The following is a 16,015-nucleotide window of genomic DNA, read 5'->3' as shown; positions in this document are numbered from 1 at the left end:
TTGTCCATGCCCCCCTATTCTGCCATCTTTCCAATTTAAAACTTGAATGGAACTAAACAAACATGGGCCTCATTCTGAATTCGGTGGCGCAGTGAAAAAGTGGTGGCAATTCCATTACTGCCTCGTTTTTTGACGGCAAGGAAATGACTGCAATGTTTACTGCACCGCTGAATTCCGAGTGGACCTTGAAATAGAGGATGCGCCTGTAGAGCGGTGCCGGAGTTACATCCTCCACCCCAAGGCCACAAATAGGCAGATTCACTCCGTCACAAATTCCCATAAAGTCCTATGGGCTCCAAAAATGGGGGTTTACACTTCGTGACCACCACTTGCAACCCTGTGCTAACCCACAGGGACGAATGGCGGAAAAAACAGATGATTTGGGTGGTAAATTGGCAGTCTACCTCCAATTTACCGTCAAATTCGTAATGAGGTCGTAGTCAGAATTTCCTAAACATGCCTGAAATATTTGGAAAATTGTGTTTATGTCATTTAGAAGCCATGCAAATGTTCACAAAATTGTTTTCCAGATAAATGGAATGTATCCGCTAGGGGTGTGAGGGATGAGGGCACTATCAGATATTTATTGACTGGGGTGGGAGAGAGAGATTGCAAAGTGAAGTGAATTATTGCTATTGTGAATCCTATTCTACGCTTATTGAGTTTGAAAAACAATAACCTTGCAAACAAACCTTGGCAAAGCCAACAGTTTTGACGATCCCCTATGTGACCTGTGCCCCTATGTGACCTGTTCCCCTATGTGACCTGTTCCCCTATGTGACCTGTGCCCCTATGTGACCTGTTCCCCTATGTGACCTGTTGGCCTGTGTGACCTGTTCCCCTATGTGACCTGTTCCCCTGTATGACCTGTTTCCCTGTGTGACCTGTTCCCCTGTGTGAACTGTTCCCCTATGCGACCTGTTCCCCTTTGTGACCTGTTCCCCTATGTGACCTGTGCCCCTGTGTGACCTGTTCCCCTATGTGACCTGTAAGACTGTGTGACATGTTCCCCTATGTGACCTGTTCCCCTGTATGACCTGTTCCCCTATGTGACCTGTTCCCCTGGGTGACCTGTTCCCCTATGTGACCTGCTCCCCTATGTGACCTCCTCCCGTGTGACCTGTTCCCCTATGTGACCTTTTCCCCTATGTGACCTGTTACCCTATGTGGCCTGTTCCGCTATGTGACCTGTTAGCCTGTGTGACCTGGTCCCCTGTGTGACCTGTTCCCCTATGTGACCTGTTCCCATGTGTGACCTGTTCCCCCATTGCGATACTTTTAACATTATATATTACAATTTCCTTCTAGCAAATGAACCCAATAACATTAATATCTTACTGATGGTGTTTGCCATCTCTTTACAAAAGAACACAGTCATATGCCGTTACTCGTCTTTACAAGGACATGAGCAAATGATTTAATTCAGGGTTGAGTGCAGGGTTGTTGTATTGCTTATACATGTTGTGACTTGGCTAAGAAGTTGTATTGCACCATACGCAGCTCAAAAGCAACCATTAACCCATTATTTTTAGAAATAGCTGTTTTAAGTCACCTACATGTGACAAGACTCCACGGAAGGGTGCGGCGAATGGCTGCTAATAGCCTACTATCAAACAACTATTATTCCAGGAAGAAATCAAAGTAGGACAATAATGTGGTAATGGTACTGATGTGTGTTTCACTCCACAAGTGCCAACACCGCATATACATTGCATATCGACATGTGTGTCCTCATACAGGTGGTCATTATCAGTCAAAACTAAAAAGGCATGACTACTTGCTTTGGCCATCCCTGGCCTCAGGGCTGTATTTTGTTTCTTTAAAATAACAAAAAGCAAACATGTGTTTTAGGTAGAGAAGTGTTCATTTGGATGATATGCTAGAATGTGGCAGTTATAACGCACGCGCCCCCTGAACACACGTGTTTCTTGTCAGATGTCAGATTGCTCTGGTACCCGGCTCGTTGCTCTGTGACGCAGTTCCGTTGAGGTTGTTTACCCGTTCATTTATTGATCCAGCACCTCATCGGCTGTAGCATGTGCCCATAGTAGGGGTAATTTCTTCAAAGTCCATTTCACAGGTTTAATCTGGATTTGTCCTGCACGGACCCGGCTGACATTACCATTACAGCTGGTCCCTAGAACATCCCATGCCAGGGGTCTGCAACCTTTGGACTACACATCCCATCAGCCTGAGACAGCCCAGGGAATGGTATGGGATCATGGGAGTCGAAGGCCAAAACAGCTGGGGAGTCTCATGTTGTAGACACCTGCACTTTGCCAATAAGGACGTCCTTGGCATCGTTTTGGGTGTTATTTGAATCCACTGCTTAACTGTCAGGACATGATGTGCACAAAAACTCGCCACCAATAGGCTTCTGGAAAAGACGTCCAGATTACGAGTTTGGTTGTATCTCGGAGGAAAATCTGCTGAGATACCACCAAACGTTATTACCGTTACCACCACCTGGTCTGACGGTATTACTGCTAGATTACAAGTGGCGGTGGTGGTGCATTACACGCCGACGATCTTCTGTGAAAGTGAACCACGGACAAGCACCATTTTATTCACAGAGATTTGGGGCCTCATTACGACCCTGGCGCTAATGGGTTAACGGCGCCTTAAAAAGGCTGCGGTGCCGTTAACCCATTAGCACCTGATTACGAGGTCCCTTTGCGGGACCCGACCTTAACGGCTGGTCTACACCAGCCGTTAAAGTAGGGACCCGCAAAGGGACCTTGGTGCTAAGTACGGTACCGCAATTTGCGGTACCGGTACCGTACTTAGCGCCTTCCCCATTCCCATTGAGCCCTATGGGGCAAAAATGGGAATGGGGAAGGGCCATGGAGGAAGGGGGAATTACCGCCCCCCCAACCTTGTAATGGGGTGATAATTCCCCCTTTCTCCATGGTGGAGTCTGTAAGTTACCGGCATGGACCATGGTGCTAACAGCACCATGGTCTTCCGCCTGGGTCGTAATGAGGCCCTAGGTCTCCGCTCCCACGAGGTATGCGTTTGGCACTATCTTCACCACACTATCATGGTTTACTAATGTTTCGTAGTAATTTGACACTGGCAGTATAGACGCTGCTATCAAGGGAATTCATTGTAAGATGGGTTTTCTGTTTTTCAGCTAATGTATGAATACAAAGTGCACCGGAGGTGTCAGGCAAGCCTACTTTCCTTTGGACGCCGAATAATGGTGCTTCAATCCTATAAAGAAGTGTCCCTAGATTGAGAGGCACTCTCTAAGAGCACAAAGTGCAATTTGAACACATATATTTCATAAACAGGTATATGACTCGTGATGCAAATTACACAGTGAATTGTATAAACAACTCTTTAGTGTATGTATGCATCCAATACGCATTAGGGGTCTCAATAACCCCACATCTGTTCATATGTTTTAGAGCCCGCCCTGAAGAAGGACAGACCGTCTGAAATGCATCGGCTCGGGCCTCTGCTAATTAAAGACTACAATAAAAATATTGTTGAACACTTGGAACAAACGTGATGAAAATTATTTGTTGCAACCTCAATAGGTTGAACAGAGAACGCCACAATACATTTACAAGCAAAGATTGAACACTGAAGTCGTTTTCACTACGAATTGGGCGTCTCCATGCTCAGTGAGAGACTCACGGCGCAAACCTTGCCTTGGTGGTGGTGTTAGTCCCCATTTATTATGAATCCATAGGACCCTATGGGGCATTACGACGGAATTACCGCCACAGTAATTCCACTGTGATAATTCCACCGAAATTGGGCGGAAAGCTGGTGGATTTACCTGCTGCTCATAGTTGGAGGTGAATCCTCCAAGTTTCCACCCAACTCGTAGTTAGGCGGTGCAGTAATGTGGCGGTATACGGTAATACCAATGCATGTAACCCGCATCGCCCAACTCTTAATGAGCTTTTTTTCACACATTTTATTTTATGTGCAGCCGTATGATCCATTGCATAATATTATTATCACACTGTTATATATGGCTTCATGCCGGATTCCTCCTGCTTCTAGGTGTTGTAATAATAGTTGTCAGTATTGCCCAATTTAACAGCACTCAGCTTATTGCCCTGAGAAAGTAGAAGGGCTCGGTGGGCTCCGCTAGCATTGAAACTAGTGACAGTGTCTGCTACAAGGCCAGCTTTCATGTCTCAGAAAAACAGGCCCTTTCGCTGTTTTTTTCTAATATGAAGCATATTTACACCCAAAGGCCTAGGTACACATGTTACCCGCAATATGGGCCCCGTGGCCTATGAATGAGCAGCTGCACTGGCCAACTGGCATGGCAGTTTGCACAAGTTGTATCTGCCTAAGTGAAGTGGTCTCAGTTAAATGCTGGGGGCTCAGTGCCAAAAAGGAACTTGATCAAATGCTGCAATGTAGAACAGTAAGGGAGTGCAGCAGGCAGGCTGGTATCATTCTGGGATACCAGGGACAGTGTGACAATGTTGCAAGTCTCTCAGCTCTCTGCAAACAGAAAGAGGCTAGAAGGCTGCTTGCATGAAAACAACAGCCTCCTGGTTCCCACTTTCCAATCTGTGCAGCTTAACCAGGAGGACTGAACCAAATGGAAGCCTTCGGGAGGGGTGGACACGCGTTAGCTCTGAAAGGCAGTGCCGGATGATATGCTCCTGAATGGTCAGTGGATGACCAGCCCCCGGAGGTGGCTCTAGAGGTGCAGCCAGCATAGCGGCCGTCCCGCTGCCCCCCACTCCCGAGGGAGCCTGAAGGGGCGTTCCCCTGGGCCGGCCAGTACCGGCTCTGGGTCCAGGGGGACGCTTAAAGGTCCGGGGCTGCAGAGACGCCTCCTCTTGAATAGCCGCCTGAATGGTCAGAGTACATTGACTTCATTCTGATTGGTTGAACGTCGGGAACGCAAGGCAGAGTGTGGCGTGAAGGTGTCATCTGGTCATTCCATTTCAGGCATTGGAGCAAATGCGTGGTGCATTTTAAAGGCGTTGCAGACGGTACAGAACAAGCATGGGGGCACCCAGGAAGAGAAGTTGGCCTAAACGAGATGTCGAGATGGGAGAGTGCCAGCAACAAGACCATCTGACCCCTTTCAGGACAGCGGGGAATCCTTTGTAACATTCTGAGATGAAGGCACAACTCCTTCACTATTTTGAAGAATCGATGCATCCACGAGAACAGTTATGAATTTGTGGTGACAACTCTTGTTAAGGAGTGCAACTAAAAGGTGGCATATCAAATGGCACCAGAGTTTGGAATTATCCGCTTACCCAAATATTTATAAATTGAGCGAAAATGTCATCAGATATTGGAGGGCTGCACATGGAGTAGAACAAGCAGCTGCAGAAAGAGGTTGCGTTTACGCAGGGTGGGGGGGGGCTCATCTTCAGGGCTGTCACATTCAGGAAGCTACATCTTCAGGAAAATGAATCCAAATTGCATACAGTCAAATAGTGCATGCTGTAAAAAGCATCACAAGTAGCAGAAGGCCAAGGGGATGGAGGTGGGGGAGTTGCTGGCACAGGCCCAGGGACTCAACCGTGCACCTAGAAAGATCAGCAGAACATCCAGAAGTAAACTACTGAAGACTGGGTCCAACCGGAATCCCCTGCCTGCAGCCCTGCCCATCCCACTCTCTCACTGACCCTCCACTAGAGCCTTTAAGCTCCTATCCTCCCAACAGTATCTGTGGCATGGTGCCCTATTACCATATGCCTGTGTTGCACAGTGCTCCTATGATGCAAAAGGTAGCACAAGCGCAACGCCCTCGCTTTGGGATCAGAACCATGCAGTATATCATTGGCTTGATACTTAGACCTTCACCCCTCCACCACCGATACACGGAGTACCACATTGGGGGTCATGTTATTAAAAGTGGTCATTGCAACGAGAGGACCACCAATGTTAGATGCTGCTGTATCCCCAGTGCTTTAAGTGCGCCGAGCCATCCTGGGCTGGGCCCCGGCAATCTCCAAAAAGTGGGGCTGAGCCAGGGTCCCGCCGGGGCCCCCCAGTCCCACCACATCACAGCAGGACACATTATCCTTCCACGGCCGCAGCAGCGTGGGCGACGCGCCCGACATTGAGTCAGGAAAGCTGACAGAAGTGCCAGAGATCCACAGCGTTGCTGTGGCTGGCTAGCACTTCTGTCAGTCACTGTAACTTCCTTTGCCGATCCCTTGCTTGAGGGGAAACCAGAGGAAGCTACTGCCCTTTTGTCCGCCGAGGCCACCAAGACGTCTTTAACCCTCGACGAACCTGAGGACTGTGTGACATATTTATGAAGATGCCTTTGTCCATAGTCAAAGTTTTATAAAAGATGGATTGAATTGTGTACTTTTCAAACCATCTTTTATAAACCTCGAAATATATTATGTATTTCTGTTTAAAGAAGAAGGCTTGAAAATTGCACCAATCATAGTAAGGCACGCAAACAAATATATGTAAGCGTTTATATATTTATGTGCGCACCATAGTATGGTTTGTGCACTTTTCAAGCCATCTTTTATAAACATAGAAATATGTAACATATTTCTATGTTTATAAAAGATGTCTTGCAAAGTACACAAACCATTGTTTGCATACCTTACTAAATACCTTACTATGGCATAGTAAGGCACGCATGCAAATATGTAAATGCTTACATGCATTTATATATTTGTTTGCATACCTTACTATGGTTTGTGCACTTTCAGGACACGCCCATCATGCAAGCCACGCCCCCAAACGAGAGCCCCCTCAATTTCTTATCCCACTTAAAGCCCTGTGTATCCTCTTTATGCAACTTTAGAAATGTGTGCCAAAAAAAGTTTTAAAACAGGCAAAATCCCCTTTAAACCTTGTTTTTGCACTCTTTTACAAAAAGTGAGCATGGCGGGTAACATTTACACCTGTTAGACAGCATTTACAATGTAGTCGCATGTAATGCGCCTCCTTTAAGCAGGAGCAAGAAGCAATCAGAATCCATTATTTTTCCACCAGTATGAAAATGTCCTGTTGGCGTAAAACCATTTGCTATTTGGAAGTGGGGTGAGAAGGGCTGGCGGGAACGTATATCTCCTTCCTTCCCCCACAATTCCTCCAAAAAGATTCCAAATCCCGGAGCGCCTAACAAGAGGACGTAAGCTGCATGTGCCTTGCTTGCACTCTCCGGGGTCTTAGGAAGTGGTCCTCTTTGTGGGTAACTGTGATGTAATAAGCAAAGGCTACCAAGCGCTCTGATGCTGGAAACGCAGTGAAAGTGGTGCCGGCTAAAACCCCAGACGTATACTAGCTTCTCAGTTATGGCACCAAAACTCTGGAACACACTCCCATTACACATCAGAAATGAGGCCTCACACCAGTGTTTCAAGAAGTCACTAAAAACCTGGTTATTCAAGTCACTATTAGAAATTCAGCGCCATAAATGTACCAAAGCAGGAGGGAGCAGTTTCAGAGTCCTTGCCCCAACCCTGTGAAATTCCCTACCACTCAGAATCAAAAATGAGGAAACTATTTCAAGTTTCAAAACATCGCTCAAGACCTGGCTGTTCACCCAATACTGATAGCCTATGCCATCCTACCTTGACCTACCTAACACAGGCATACTTTATTGACTATTAGTAATGTATGTCTTTGTTTGTAACCATTGTGTGCACTAAAATTGTATCTACACTGCATTCAGAGCCATCTGGCTATTTGTTATCTGTTTTACTGTAACACTGTATAAGAAACGTGTTAAGCTGTCTGTAACCTCTCCGTGATACCCAAGGGTCTGGGCGTGTAACAAATGTAATAAATAATTAAATAAATAAATAATGTATCACAGCAGGTTTGGCGCTATATAAAATCCAGCACACATGTACATGTGCACATTCACATGTTCTTCAGTGAGTGGCTAGCCCATCCAATGCACTGGAGAGAAGGGGGCATTGGAGACGTGATAAATGTGAACATTTTCTTGAAGTGCTTCTTACATTACATTATGAGGCTATTCTCAGAAATAGAGTGTGCTTTCCCCCATTGGAATGGCCTCTTGGCGCTGTTGGTGTTTGGGTTGGGATGAAAAAAAATGCACCCAGGTGAAGGCGGGTACAGATTCAGTGAGTGAGGAAAAAACGGGTTGTAGTTGTATTCGGACAACAGTAATTCTATATGCAAGAGAGGGAAAGGGGGTTCGTTTTGTAGGCGATAATATTTGGCTGCTAAGCCAAGGAATGAGCGCGGGAGAATCATATTCACAACGTCCATTTGAGGCTCATCTCAATCATGCCTCATGCGCTTGCTCCATCACATGTTTCCTTGCATGCCCCTGCTGCCCTTCTATTAACAGCTGCGGCACTCATTCAGTCTCGATCTGATTATCTGAATTCCCTGCCGCTCGCAATGCTGCAGTATCGCTTTCACCACTGGCGACTGCTGGAGAAAGCAGCAGTGCGTCTCATTTTTGGCCTTAAGAAATCTTCCATTGCTCCGCTGCTGACTTGCCTTCAAGGGCTTTCTGGTGAAGCAGCGGGTCACTTTTAAAGCACTTTGGGGCTCATTACATTTTTGCTGGTATCTCAGCGGTAAATCCGCCCAGATACTACCAAACTGTAATCCCGTTACTGCCACTTGATCCAGCAGTATGTCTGCCAGATAACAAGTGGTGGCGGCTTCGGCGTTAGTCCTCATTTATTTCGAGCCCGTGGGACTACATGAGGCATTTTGGCGGAATTATCACAGCGGTAATTCTGCTGAAATTGGACGGGAAGTTGCCAGCTTTACTGCCAAGCTCATAGCTGGAGGAGAATCCTCCAACTTTCTGCTCAACTCATAGCTGTGCAGTGCGGTAATGCGGCGGTATACAGTAATACTTCCACATTTAACGCACAACGCCCAACTCGTAATGAGGCCCACATTTGTGTCACCTACCTTTGTCTCTCTCCTGTTGCACCGGTGACCCTAAGTTTAAGATTTAAGGGCCATATACCTAGACGGAGCCTTAGATCACAATATCTAGGCTTATTGGTAATTCCTCGTTTTCGATATGTCCGTATGGGTGGCCGGGCCTTTTCGGCACTGGCACCTAAACTTTGGAACAAGCTACCCATATCTCTGTGTAAGGCTCCTTCTATCAACATTTTTAGAAAAATTCTCAAGAATGTTCCATCAAATAGGAATTAGGGACCTTGTTGGAGGTTAACATGTTGGATGTAATTGATTAGTAGGCTAGCGGCAAGAAACCTTTGTTGGTGTCATTTGCGCCCTGCAAATAACTGTAGCGTAACATATATTATGGCAGAAGTCTCAGTAGCAACACTCTTTGTCAAAGAAAGACTACTCAGGGAATGAAACAACCTCCCTGGAGGCGGATGAAGAAAAAAGCGGTAATCCATGTATGTAGCCAGGGACAGATACAAGGTACTGGAAATCGCACTAAGAAAGAAAAGACTGACTGGGGACCATGTGAGGTCTGTGTGGCACCAACTGGCCATACCACCTTTACAATTCCATGTTGGGTGTTCCTCTCTTACTGTTTATATCTGAATCTATTTCCAATCCTTATCACCCAGTGCTAATGCACCACCCTGTTGCTCGGTTGGAATCGATGAGTCCTCTTCTCACTCACCTCCTCCATTTAATATGGCAGGCTCTGAGACATATTTGGAGTCATGTCCCATTACACACCTTATGTTAGGGGTGTTTTAATAGAGCACAACCATCACCCAAAAGCATATTGGCGCTATTGAGGGACGCAAGCGTAGTCAGGAGGGTTGCACTGATGGGTTCTCAAATGGTTCCTGAGTTTTAGCAGATTAGTTTCACTGCGACGCGATGGTGGTAACGCATTGGACAATCTGGCTGCTTGGACGTAAAAGGAGTGACCACCCTTCTACATATTAATAAAACTAGTAAGTATTTCCAAAAATGCTTCCGGTTCTCTTACCACCAAGAGTTTCAGACTCCCCATCTGGATTTTCATGGATGCCTGCAAAGATGTTGGCGAGGGTAGACTTGCCTACTCCATGCTCCCCGATCAGCACTACCCGGTAGTAGGTATTCCCAGACTCTGAGGAAGTGACCGAATCAGACGAGTCTGAGGACCAGCTGCTCCTGTAATAGTCCTCAGGACTGATGGTGTACTTGCGTGTCAGGTGTGTATGTTTCTGGACCAGGAGGTTCCGAGCGTCCGCGGGGATGCTCCAGCGTTGCTGCTGCGGTGTGAGCGCAGTGTTACTGCGGCGCATCCTCACATTCAGAGTCATGACCAGTTCCTGCAACCAAAATATAGAACATTTTAGAATATTCCTACACTTACACGCCAGGCTCCTCGCTTTCCCTGGGTCCTAAAATTCTAATTCTAAGATGATAGGTCCTCCTAGTATTACGATCATTGACATTGACATTGTTCAACAGTAAACAACATTCTGTAATGAGGAAGAAAAACAAAGAGAAGACACACACTTAGTCCAAGAGAATTAACTCTTTCACATTATACATTCAAAATGCCAGAGGCATTTCGTATCCAACATGATTTTTCAAATGTCCATCTCCCCAAGCCTTGAACAAGTGATTGGGGAACGAAACATGCTGGACAGTTGAAATGACGATGTAAGATACAATGTGTTACTTCAACAGGAAGAGCTGTGCCGCCCTCGTGCTATGAAAGGAGGATGGCATGCACACATGGAACCTCATCCAGTTGAAATCACTTTGTGAGTTGGGAGATTGGTGTTTCGCCAGCGTTCCCAGAAGCAGACTAGACAGGAGTGGATTATAGTAGAATAATCCAGATTAAAATATAGTAAAGAACAGATCCTAACCTAGATTTTTGAACTCGGAGGAGGCACAGCTCTGGAGATAATGGGTGTGACTGATACTGATCATATACACAAATTAGATGCCAGCAGGAGCTCTGGGGTAATACATCTGCGATTAATTCATACTGTGCACCAAAAAACGACTTTTAATGGAAAACGAAACTTGTGCATTTTCTTCAGTATCTACCCATTTACATCGGAGAGATTTAGATAATAACACGCAAAGACGCCTTCAGCAAAAACCTTTTCAGACGTGTCTTCCTCAGGAGATTGGGCAAAGTGGCCAAGTCTATCTCTGCCGCTGTGAAGTGCACGTGGCACCGCCTCTGCCTACTCTTTAATCAATGGCCATCTTTTATGGGTGCTTTTTTTTGTCTAGCAACAAGCACGGGTGTTTAGTATGTTACCTCGGGGTTCCCAAAATGGGACCTATACGGGGCCGAAAGAACCACTGAGATAAAGTGGTGTGGACGGATGAGACCATGTTGGTCAAGTGGGGGGAAGCTGCAAAGCCAGGATAGGGCCTGAGCCCTCTGCTTCCCAGTCACACTATAGGGGTGTCACGGTATTAGTTTTCTGACGGTATGATAACCTTCTTGCCAAATGACGGTATATCATGGTTATCGCGGTATAGCAGGTGGAGTTAACCAATCTTAACAAATATTTTCTAAAAGGTCATAAATTGTGAGATTTATCATCACAAACAAACCAGGCACCCAGGGCCAGAATTGGGCTTTTCAACATACTTTCCACTGAAATGCCACCCCTTGCTTCCACCAAACACAAACACATGTGTGGAAAGGAGGAGGGGGGAGAGCCCTGCTGCGACTGGCAAAGCAAACTGAATAGCTTTTCTTAAGTGGTTATTTAGGCTTTTAGCTCCCCCCACTGGCTACTGGTGAAGATGAACATGTTGCCATATTTATAACCTGCATGCCACAGATCAATGGAGGCTGATGGTAGTATAAGCTTGTGACATACTCGCACACGCACGCTCTCTTTACATTACAGCCTTTAGTTTACTTGTGGGCCAAAAGGTGTTCAGTAATCACAGACATTACCCTTTGGTATGACAGCAGGGAATACCCACAGATATGATTGCATTTTGCAGTGTTACTTATTATATGTTAATTCAATGATAGAACCAGGGAAATCCCCCATTGTCATATGTTTAGCAAACATTATACATTATAAATATATAAACCCAAAAGCCGCCAACCCAAAGTAAACCCTTTTCCTTCTTGGCACTGTATTTATTCTTCCTATTGGTAACATATTGATTTTGTGTCAGGCACGTGTGGTTTATGGAATGGCATTAAAAACTGCTCCAACTGAAACTACTCGGCAGATGGCACATCCAACAGTGCAAGACCAAGACTGCGCAGCACTTGCTTACTGCAGCTTTCCAAATCAGATTGAAAAGCACACTTAACGGTATAAACGGTATACCGGTATAAACAATGTGACGGTTATTATTGTTCAGTTGAGTGGTTCACGGTATCTTTAACGGTATACTGTTATACCGTTACATCCCTACACTGTAACTCACGAAAACATACATCCTCTGATAACAAGAGAGCTGTTTACAGGGGTCAAGTCCTAGAAAAAAGTGAGGGGCTCATTAACATATCAATTGAATGTGACAGCACCAGAAATTAGCATATCAAGGTGCCTTCTAAAAAAGTGGGGGGACTGCGCCCACCCGAATGTAACTTCGACTTACTTATTTACCCCCTAAATGGCAGGCATTTCATGTACATTTTACATTTGGGGGGATGGAGTTTGGAGTCGTGGATGCTTTCAGGGGACACAGAAGCCGGTCCTGGTCTTTCAGCCAGCCACACTGTGGACTCATGAAATGGTGCTTTCCTTCTCATATTATAAATATGGCCCGGAACCCCAGCGTGCAGAGTGGTGTTGATTACCAAAACACTGCTGCACGAAGGTGATCCAGAACGCATGGCAGTGCGGGAGCCGTCTGCCTTTACCCAAGGATCCTGGGGCGGTTGTGCAGACACTTTGCACCAGTGCATGTGCCATTTGTACTAGGGCAAACATTGCCGGACTGCTAGCAACGTACTCTCTCCAATGCATTTTTGCAGTAGGCCAGCAATCGTTGTCCTAGCCGTGCTCCTTAGGCCTGGTCTAAGAATGCACTGAACGCATGTTTCCCCCGGTGCTTATTGCACCTGCACAGGTGCACACTTTCTGCAATACCACCCCAGAATACTGAGGCTCGCGGCACAGTGAGTGGCTGTGACCTGCCGAATCTCCCACCATGATCCTCCCTGCAAACTGCAGTGTAGGGTCAATCCTGTCCTCTCTCCTTCTACAAATGTTTGATATCAGGACTCAGTGCAATGTGTTTATTAAAGTCAAACAACAAAACTACAACCCCTGGAATGCAATGAAGTAAAAATAAAAGCCTGGAAACAGAAAAGCGGTTCCCTTTTGTGCTGAGTTGGAACAGGGCCAGGGAGAATTGTATTCTTCATTTCTCTGATGCACTCCCCCCTTCACCGCCCATCCTATTCATTAATAATAATTTGGTACTTATATAGTGCTATGAACCCTCGGGTATCTGAGCGCTTCTTATTTTTACCCACTGTGTGGTGCTCATTTATCGACCTCGGAAGGATGAAAGGCTGAGTTTGGTCTCGCCAGGATTCGAACCTGCGTTAGCAGGATTTGCAAGGATGTCAAAGCGAGCGTTCTACTCGCTGTGGCACTTGACCGGCTGGGTTTTGGATGGTGCTCTAAATCCTAGGCTGCGGTCCTGCTGGTTATTCGAGAAACGTTGCACCAGTGCAAGTGCAAAATTATACGGTATTAGCACTAGGGCAAAGTTTGCCCTATTTTTTAAAACACTGACACATATTAGAAAATGATTGCAGCCTGCATGACAAGTGCAGTTTGGCATGGTACAAGCACCAGGTCAAAAATTGCTCCCTGTCAAAAAAAGCTACATTTTCACTGCAAAGTTTGCCCTAATGCAAATATGGAATGGTGTTAACACTAGATATTAACACTTTGCCCCGGTGAGAAAACGCATCGAAAAAGTATCTTTTTTTTCACGATGGCAATTTTTGCCCTGGTGCTTATAACATGTCAAACTGCACTTGGCATGATGAAATAGTTGGTGAATCTGTCCCCGTGTTTTTAAAAATAGGGCAAACTTTGCCCTAGTGCTAATATCGTGCACATTTGCACCTGCACATGTGCACAGTTCCTGTAATATGGCCCCAGAACGCCCACTGCAGGAGTCAAAGTGCCAGAATGCAAAGAAAAGGCCCACGTGCAGGCGACAGCACGAGCGCGTCAGTCTCTGTGCAGAGTCGGTTTCCAGCATCAAAGTGATGGAGGCAGCCGGGCTGCGGCGGTTCAGGCTGGGTCAGTGGCACGGGGGCTGCCAGAGCTTCGGGCGCGAGGGGGTGGTGCAGCCTGGCCTGCTTCTCGTACAGCACCGATCCGGTCGCTGTGTTTAGCAACGCTGCTCTGATGCTGTGCAGCCGCGGTTTCGGTGACACTTGTTTGGGCATCTTGTTTTGGAAACCTCTGCCTGCGTGCCCTTTTGCTTTTTATCTAAACGCACTTGGAACTGTACGCAAAACAAATGGGTCCAAAGTGGCAGCGGTTCTGCGTCGAAGCCCTGCCTGTCTGCACCGGGCGAGAACCGGCGTCACAGCAGGAGCCAACCGTGAGCGGCCCCAGGGTCATGACCCCACTTTTGAACTACATCTTCATGGCACGACTTGCAGTTTTGTATAACTCGGTTTCATGGAGGGGAAATGCGGTCTTGGTTAGTAATGTAGTCTTGCATTTTACCAAACAAACTCCCGAGCATGCACTGGTCTGCAGCCGTCACGCCTGGGCACGCGCCCGTGGCTTTTGATTTCTTTAGGAGATCACAACTCGTCCCGTTCCCGGTACCAGCATCTCACCCGCCATTTGTTGTCTCACTCCCGGTTTACCTTAGTAGTGCAGCGGCACACGTAACAGAATGCAAAAAGGCGCGTGCTGGCCTGTGCTAAACGATCCGGTTCAAGTAATCTCTGCGTATTCTGTCCTCGCTGTGACTAGCGCCTAGATGCCCACGCGCTTTTCGTCGCCGCTATACATGCAAACATGAAATAAATTAATAATACATATTGATAAATGCCTTAAGAAATGCAATTACTGTGAGACGTTTATACCTGTCGGAGAAGGCTGCGCTCTTCTCTTCTTTATGCAATGCTGCTCGCCAGGCCTGTTTCAGGGTTGAAGCTGTGCCTGCCAAAAAGACAGAACTATTGACTACGACGGGTCTCGTTTCCAGCAGCACCACAGAAACGTTGACCTGCTGCGGGCCCAATTCGCACCAGAACGTGCGATGCAGTAAAAAAAAAGTCCCGGTGCAAATGCGTGTTGGACAATACATTTTTTTTGCAGCCCTCGAATTGTTGCCCCAGTGAAGTGCAGTGAAAAGTGTCTGCGGCGGTAGAAAGTTTATGCGACCAGCTAACTTCATCCTCAGTTGGGGTTGGAGTTTGGCGCTAAGGCTCACCAACCGCGACACTCTCTAAATACCACTTAAAACTACATCCCGTCGCCCCTGAAGCAAGCGCTTGACGGGGGGGGGGGGGAGTGATTTTGCAGCAAATCCCGCTTTCCTAGCTCTAGCGCCTACCTGTGATCTGGCGTCGCTCGGATGAGTCTGGCGACAGAGCTCTGAGAATAGCCGGGCTCGGTCTACTGGAGCAAATCCTGGCTCGTCCCCCGCTCCTTCTCTCTAACTCTTTCTCAGCGCCGCTGGTTTATATTAAGCATAACTGATCGGAGACAGGGCTTTTCCGTGATGTCACCGGCCTCTGCGGCGAGCAGCCACCCCCAGCAGGAGGGACACGGGGAAAGTGAGGAGAAAAGGAGAAGCGTGTGGAAGGATGACAGAGAAAATCCCTTATAACCGATGAGAGCATTCCAGCATGTGCATCAGGGAGGGCTTTCCCCGGCCACAAAACAGGGGATCCGGGTGGCAGAGGAACACACGGTGCTATATTGCATAGTACAGATATCTGTGGCCCTCATTATGAGGTGGGCGGTAAGGGATTACCGGCACCGGTAAGGGCACCGGTGCCGGTAATCCCTTACCGCCCTACTACGAGTTCCCTTTGCAGGTCCTTCCTTAACGCCTGGTTTTACCAGGCGTTAAGACGGGGCCCGCAAAGGTACTTTAGAGCTAATAACGGTACTGCAATTTGCGGTACCGGTACCGTTATTAGCGC

General features: G+C 47.0%; 1 protein-coding gene across 3 annotated transcripts in view; it reads right to left on the bottom strand.

Annotated features, from left to right (window-relative positions):
* GEM (GTP binding protein overexpressed in skeletal muscle) overlaps nucleotides 1-15,600 on the bottom strand; it is a 50,707-nt gene extending 35,107 nt beyond the window's left edge. The window contains exons 1-3 of one of the 3 annotated variants that reach the window (XM_069621357.1): nucleotides 15,421-15,595; nucleotides 14,948-15,023; nucleotides 9,881-10,208 (exon numbers count right to left, since the gene is read on the bottom strand). In XM_069621357.1, coding sequence (XP_069477458.1) covers nucleotides 9,881-10,199 — 319 coding nt within the window. In that variant the 5' untranslated portion in view covers nucleotides 10,200-10,208; nucleotides 14,948-15,023; nucleotides 15,421-15,595. Of the gene's footprint in view, nucleotides 1-9,880; nucleotides 10,209-14,947; nucleotides 15,024-15,420 lie in introns of all 3 variants that reach the window. The other 2 variants (XM_069621358.1, XM_069621356.1) reach the window with 2 other exon arrangements.
* Nucleotides 15,601-16,015: the final 415 nt, after the last annotated feature.

The sequence above is a fragment of the Ambystoma mexicanum genome, chromosome 5q (assembly GCF_040938575.1).
Source record: "Ambystoma mexicanum isolate Mex_15411 chromosome 5q, UKY_AmexF1_1, whole genome shotgun sequence".
In the NCBI taxonomy this organism is placed as follows: Eukaryota; Metazoa; Chordata; class Amphibia; order Caudata; family Ambystomatidae; genus Ambystoma; species Ambystoma mexicanum.
This window is presented reverse-complemented; position numbering and strand designations above follow the sequence as displayed.